The sequence below is a fragment of the Alosa alosa genome, chromosome 13 (genome assembly GCF_017589495.1).
Source record: "Alosa alosa isolate M-15738 ecotype Scorff River chromosome 13, AALO_Geno_1.1, whole genome shotgun sequence".
In the NCBI taxonomy this organism is placed as follows: Eukaryota; Metazoa; Chordata; class Actinopteri; order Clupeiformes; family Clupeidae; genus Alosa; species Alosa alosa.
Window position 1 is genome coordinate 7084588 of NC_063201.1, and position 7178 is coordinate 7091765.

At 43.1% G+C, this 7178-nt stretch overlaps 1 protein-coding gene across 1 annotated transcript in view; it reads left to right on the forward strand.

Annotated features, from left to right (window-relative positions):
* The first annotated feature begins 201 nt into the window (after positions 1-201).
* The window catches only part of spaca6 (sperm acrosome associated 6), a 16178-nt gene continuing 9201 nt past the window's right edge, over positions 202-7178 (forward strand). Inside the window, exons 1-6 of the mRNA XM_048260645.1 lie at positions 202-525; positions 897-983; positions 4175-4246; positions 4687-4710; positions 5951-6028; positions 6824-6924. Of these exons, the coding sequence (XP_048116602.1) occupies positions 312-525; positions 897-983; positions 4175-4246; positions 4687-4710; positions 5951-6028; positions 6824-6924 (576 nt within the window). The 5' untranslated portion in view covers positions 202-311. The remainder of the gene's footprint in view (positions 526-896; positions 984-4174; positions 4247-4686; positions 4711-5950; positions 6029-6823; positions 6925-7178) is intronic.

Sequence of the window (7178 nt, forward strand, 5' to 3'; positions counted from 1 at the left end):
AATTCAGGATAATTAATTTAAATAATTATATAATTTCAACTTGAATTAATAACAATATATTTAGAACTCTTATAATAAACCAAACTAAATGAATGGCTCCTACATTTACAGTAATATAATAATTTTGCCTTGTGTTATTGTCTATATTTTCTTGACCTGAAAGGACAGTCTGAAATCGAATTTGCCTTCTCACACATATTAGTGTGATGTCACTTGTTTGTGGTATTGTGATGTCACACTGTTCTCTGTGACATGTTTCACCCAGTCAGGTGACACATATTTGTCTGTCTGATCCCCTCGGAAAATGAGCCATGTTGAAGCTGATATTCTGCCTGCTGTGTCTGAGTTTGTGTGTGGATCGGTCGTTGACCTGTCTTCAGTGTTTCATCTCATCATATGACAGCGTTCGTCTATGCTGGGGCCATATCCTCATCAAGGAAAATATCCGTAATGTGGATGCATGCATGGTGCTATTGGACAACATTTTCAACTTCAACCAGACCGTCATTAATGCAGGCAGAGTTGGTGAGACTTGAGAATGAGAATCCAGAATGAGAATCCAGTCATATTATAGTGATAACGTTGTGGTTTTGTTCAGCTGAGACCCATGACTGTCACACTTAGATATGAAATGCTTTGGTTCAGTGTCACTTTGAATGCACAGACAAACAGCTTGCATGGTGCCATAAATGAAAGAATACCATGCTTATCTCAAATGAATGATGCCATAAACCGATTGATTCCTGAAACAGATGCGGACACTGCTTTCACTTCCAATTCCACACATTGTATCTGATGAAAGGATTTCAGTCTTTTGAGGATGGCAGCTTCTAGAAACGCTACCTGGGATTGACAAATGGAGATGTTTCTGGTGTGCTTCTCTTTGTGTTGACCAGGGAGAGGCTACGACCAAACACTCACAGACATCATGGTGGCACAGATCATGCCATTGCTGGAGGAGTTCGACCAGAAGACTCACAGTGGTAATATATTATAGCCTGACATAGTCATACTCAATTCTAGTCAGAATATGAGTGATACTGCTCCATTGGCACATAATTATGGGGCGTGTTTCAACCGATACAGGGGGGGAATGCCTCTGCACTCAATTGGATAGACCTAACCAATCAGAACAACAAAATAGCTTATCGTGAGGTGTAGGAAGAAAACACACAAACCATCCTTCTTCTCCTATATCCCCTCCGTTTTTAAAAATAATTCTGTTGAACAGTGATATGCTACAAACATGTTGGGAAAGGCTGACGCAAATCCCTCGAACAGGTGGTCAATCAGAAATTTCATAAGAACGAGGGAACATGTGGCAATGCAACAGCGCTGTTTTCCCTTGATGAAAGTGAAACCACGAGTTTTCCCACATCTCAACTTTGGCCAAAGTTTTCAGAAATAATACTTTTCAGTGATACAACCTCATTAAATAATATGAATTTTCGATATGGGGTCTTAAAAGCCATGTATCCTTCTAGCCACAGCGTTTTTGTTTCAAACATAAGCCTAATCTAAGCGTGCTCAGATGACGTGATAGACCAGGCGCTGTTGCTCACCTGTCCATCATCGTAAAGCCTGTTTTGATTGGTCCGCCTGATATAGGGCGAGCATACTTCCACCACAATGGAGCAATGCCAGACCGAACTTCCTGACCTCAAATGTTGTGGGCGGGACTAAGTTCGGAATGGCAACCAGGCTAAATATATACAGTATATATATATATATATATATAATATAAAGAGCTCTGGTGCAAATGCCTCTAAATGCCACTGTCAAGTAAGGGATAATGTATAGAACGCCGGTCATTATTGGGAAAATAAGTCCCGACAGGGCGAACCGGACTTGTTCCGCCCTGAAGGGACTTATTTTCCGAATAAAGACCAGCGTTCTATACATTATCCCGCTTATTACACGGCTACTTGCCAAACCGAAACTCCCCACGATATGACTCTTTAGCCTACATAGCCTAGGCTATAGCCTATTTGTTACCGTTTCATCATGGCTTTTGCAGAGAAACAAATAGTTCGCAACAGCACACACTGACTCTTGAATCAAACAATTTTTAGAACACAGCTGATCAACCGTCCGCTTTCACTTTTGAATGAAGTTCCAGTCTTTGCGTAGTGATATGAAAGACATGAAATAGAAGCACAAAACCCATTTTCCTTGACAGCGGTCTGTTATTGAGAATTAGCAGGCCATCGAACGTTGGGAAGGCCCATTCAAGTGAATGGAGCATTCTTCAGCATTATGAAGAGCCGTGTAATAAAAATTAGATAACGAATGCTCTCCACACATAGTATACATTAATCAAACTCAAAACCTGCTACATACCACTTTCTTCCTGGCCTGAAATATTGATTTGTAGGCAAAAACCTATAGGAGCCTGAAAAAAGGCTTTAAAAGGCATTTAAAAGAAAAGTGGTCAGACAGATTTAGAGGGTTTTGCATCTGAGCTCTTCATATGTTTATATGTGACCCTGCAAGGCGAAACCAGTCGTCTTGCGCACAGTGCTATTTTGGTACGTACGGGTTCAAATGTTGAATTTCACGTTTTCGCATAATTCGACAGTACACAGTCTACACTTTCATATTCTGAACGAATTTCACGGATAAACATACGTTTTGACTGTTAAATCCTGACTTTATTTAGGTGAAGATTAAACACATTAGCAGTCATTCCATTTATCCACGCCGCTATAAGGTGTTAAGGTAGAGCTAAAATGTAGCCTACTCATTAGGCTACTCGTTACTCAATGTGTAAGCTCTCTATCATTCTTGGCAGATGTAACCGAATATGAATGTGAAAGACTTGCCTTTCAGGGCATGAATGGTCAAAAGCATGAACTTTTAGAAATATCCTGGCGTCATTTTACGGTCCATTAAAATTACGGATCAGGAGAAGTTTTCCATTGACGTAGCTTAGCACATTTTAAAAGTGGGCCTATAGCCTACACAATCTGTGTACATAGAACTTCTTCATCCCCTTACTTCCCCCGAAATACATTAATTATACGGGACAGAAAAAGACACTCACTCGGTTGATAAAACTGGACATAGTCAGTCATCCGCTTCAAAGTCACGCTACCGTAAGGCTAATAATAGCTGTGTCCTCGCACTATCGCATGTGACAATTTACTTAAAAAGGTGATTTTCTCCTCTTCTGGCGTATCATGACAGGAGAACCATGCCAACTTTGGATGCGGTTACGATATCGATACATTAGCGATACTTTTTGCAATACCCTAGATATACTTATCATTGGAAAGCTTAGTCAATGGCCGTTCATGTGAGCACATTAACTTAATTTTGTACATTTTACCAAAACAACTGGTTTCGCCTTGCAGGGTCACAAATACAGTAGTATATCACAGCAGTCAAAACTGTCAACACCACCTGCACCTTTTACCACTGCACACATTGTCAATTTATCATGCCGTCATTCCCTGACAATCACCTCCTGTCGCCTGTTCCATGCCACCTTGCTGTACAGGCATACCGTGTACCTATACCTTAAGTCTGGTAGGTAGGCCTTAGATGTTATTATAGTTGATTATATTGTCCACCCCTCTTACGGCTGATCTATTAGCTGTCTAAGCCCCACTTGCCCTCGCATGAGTGTGTCCCTGGGCAGCACCTTTACATAAAGAGCACCTCTACTCTGTAATTTAAGTCCATTCATGCTTTACATTATGATTTAAGGAGGGCTGGTTGAATGGCTGAGTGGTATTGTTTAATGGCAAGACATGGTAGATTATTTTCTTTGTTGAGTTTTGAGAGTGGTGTTTAAATGAAGCGACCTTCAATGTTTGCCACCTCCCAGGTTACCAGGGAGGTTCCCAGGTTTTCTCTCTCTTTTTTTTTTTTTTTTTTTTTTTGGAAGGGGCGGGGGGTTTGTGCTCGAGCTCGGTGTGACAGAAGGCTCTCTGCTGGTCATGAGAGTACTCAGTGTGCCGCTGGGAAGATAGGAGAGGAATGCCGCTCTTGTTCTTCTTCTCTGCTTACATGCTGAGAGCTTCAGGACGAACAGCAGTGGGGTGAAGATGATGGGAGTTTGCTATTAATCGGAGAATGGATGAAAGATAAGACACACACACACACACAAGCACAATTGAGATGGATAGTTGGAGCCTGCCCTGTCTGGTGTGTGTGTGTGTGTGTTTTACAGAGACAGTGTATAAGGTCAGACTGATGGCAGCTGCAGAAAATTTCACCGCACATGCCTCCAAGGTGCCCAGAGGTGAGACTCAAGTTTCTCACTCTCTCTCTCGTGCGCTTTTTCTCTCTCACTCTCCTCCATGTCACACAGGACTGGACTCTTTCTCTCTCTCTCTCTCTCTCTGTCTGTCTGTCTCTCTCTCTCTCTCTCTCCACACACTGCCTGCAGCTACGTCTGAATCATTTGTGACCCATTTCATCTCTCAGCTGCCTCTCACTCTCACTCCCAGGCTCCCGTTCAGCAGCTCAGGCCTAGTGCCACTGCTGATGACATTGCCATTTATCTTTTGTCTGTTTTATATTATATTTAATCTGGGGGCATAATAACTAAGTGTTAATTTACTATGACTGAAATCAAACGATGTATGTATATTCTTCCCCAAGTCTTACCCATGTACTGTCCCCTTCACTGCCAGTTTGTCTGTCTTATTCCATCTCTCTCTTCTGTTTTGTGTATCACAGCATCAGGATGTTTTCCACCTTGTGGTGAGTAGGAGACTTATTCCCTCTTTGTTCCATCTCATCAGCCGCTGGGTAACGTTACCTATACCGTAGAACGTGACTGGCTAACGTTACCTATACCGTAGAACGCTACTGGCTAACATTACCTATACCGTAGGACGCTACTGGCGCGGTTATAGTATTTATGATGGTTAACGTTACCTATACCGTAGAACGCTACTGGCTAACATTACCTATACCATAGAACGTGACTGGCTAACGTTACCTATACCGTAGAACACTACTGGCTAACGTTACCTATACCGTAGAACGCTACTGGCTAACATTACCTATACCGTAGGACGCTACTGGCGCGGTTATAGTATTTATGATGGTTAACGTTACCTTTACCGTAGAACGCTACTGGCTAACATTACCTATACCATAGAACGTAACTGGCTAACGTTACCTATACCGTAGAACGTGACTGGCTAACGTTACCTATACCGTAGAACGCTACTGGCTAACGTTACCTATACCGTAGGACGCTACTGGCGCGGTTATAGTATTTATGATGGTTAACGTTACCTATACCGTAGAACGCTACTGGCTAACATTACCTATACCGTAGAACACTACTGGCTAACATTACCTATACCGTAGGACGCTACTGGCGCGGTTATAGTATTTATGATGGTTAACGTTACCTATACCGTAGAACGCTACTGGCTAACATTACCTATACCGTAGGACGCTACTGGCAAACATTACCTATACCGTAGGACGCTACTGGCTAACATTACCTATACCGTAGGACGCTACTGGCGTGGTAAAACTATTTAAGATGGCTGAACTCCTCTGTCCTCCTCTGCACATTCACCCCACTCGGCTGCTGTTGATCAGCACATTGGCCGACCTCCACACGTGCCCTGGCTAGCAAACAGCAGGAGCAGTCATGTGTGAAGTTGGACTTTTCTTTATTATTTTCCAGTAGACGCTGTAATGCATTGTATGTGGGAGAGCTGTGATCCCCAGTATTTTGCCTGCAGCACACAGTGCTCCTATAGAAGGATAACCTGACCTTCTTGTTTCACCACTGATGGTAGAAAAATCATTTGAAGAAACTCCAATTAAGTCTTGTGTCTATGACCTTTAACCTCTGTTTGTCAATCAAACATATCTCTCTGCACACCGCCTATTTTTCCCCTCCTGAAAGTATTTCTTGTTATTTTGTGTTATTATGCTGACATGGTTAAACTCTGTAGTGTCCTCTCTCAACTCTCAGGTTTCCAGGTAGAGGGTTCTGTCTACAACTGCCGCAGCTGCCAGTATGACTCGTGCGAGTACCCTCTGGACTGCCCAGGTGAGGGTTTAGGTGGAGGGAAGACACACCTCTGTCATGTCTCTGCCTACTGTACCTGAGCCACGTGGCGTCTGTTCCTCAAAGGCAAAAGAGAAAAAACTACGCTTTGAAGTGACTGTCTGTCTGACGTTGCTTTCAACTCCAAAAATTACATAACTGTCTTTCTTTTGGTTGTGCGAGTGCACACATACAGGAACACACACACACACACACACACACACACACGCATTCACATAGAGAAAGAGAGGGAACATCCTATTTTTTGCTTGTCAAATCCCTGACATGTTCTTAAGAGCAAACCAAGATGGGTGAGCAAGTCTTGCTCTCTCTCTTTCTGTCTTCACTTCTTACTTTTTCCCTCTCCCTCTCTCTTCTGCTCTGACTCTCTACCTCACAAACACACACATACACACACACACACAGAGGCCTAAGCAAAATGATGCCTAGGTCGGCGACATATTTTCACACATAATATCATTTGCGCAGACAGCCCCAGAGCTACGCTTTAAGTCCTTGGATTGTTGATGTAAGGTGGCAGCTACCCCCCTCCCACACACTCTGGTGTTCATGTTCATCCGGTGCCACACAATTACTGCTCAGCGTATATCATTAGCTTGCTCGCCTGTACCCAGAGGCACCTCTTCAACAGTATAATTAAGGGAATTGTAGGATGAGAGATGAGAGCCCCCACGGGAAAGAGCACTGCTTTAAGGTGATACATTAAGGGTATGTGTATGTGTGTGTGTGTGTGTGTGTGTGTGCGCGTGTCCTGCATACATATGCATGGTGTTCCAGTCAAGGAAGTCGTGGTGGGGGAGAACAACAGGACACAGATGCGGTGCGACGTCCTATTTCCGTTGCCAGGTGACATTGAGGTCGTGTGGAGGTACGCTGAGGTGAGCCGACTGACAGTTCGAGAGAAAAGTCTTTTTTCCACCCGTGGTCTGTGCACACGCTGACTGTCTCAAAGAGCCACTGTGACTGCATCCATAAGCAAAAACAAAACAACTAGCATGTTATCTGCCCTGTGATGTCACATTGAATAATTATATGGAGGCAACATTGGAACAAATAACTACTGTTATTTTACCACTTTGACACCACAGTGACTGTAAGACTATGGTGAATTATTTTGACCCCTTAACTTTGA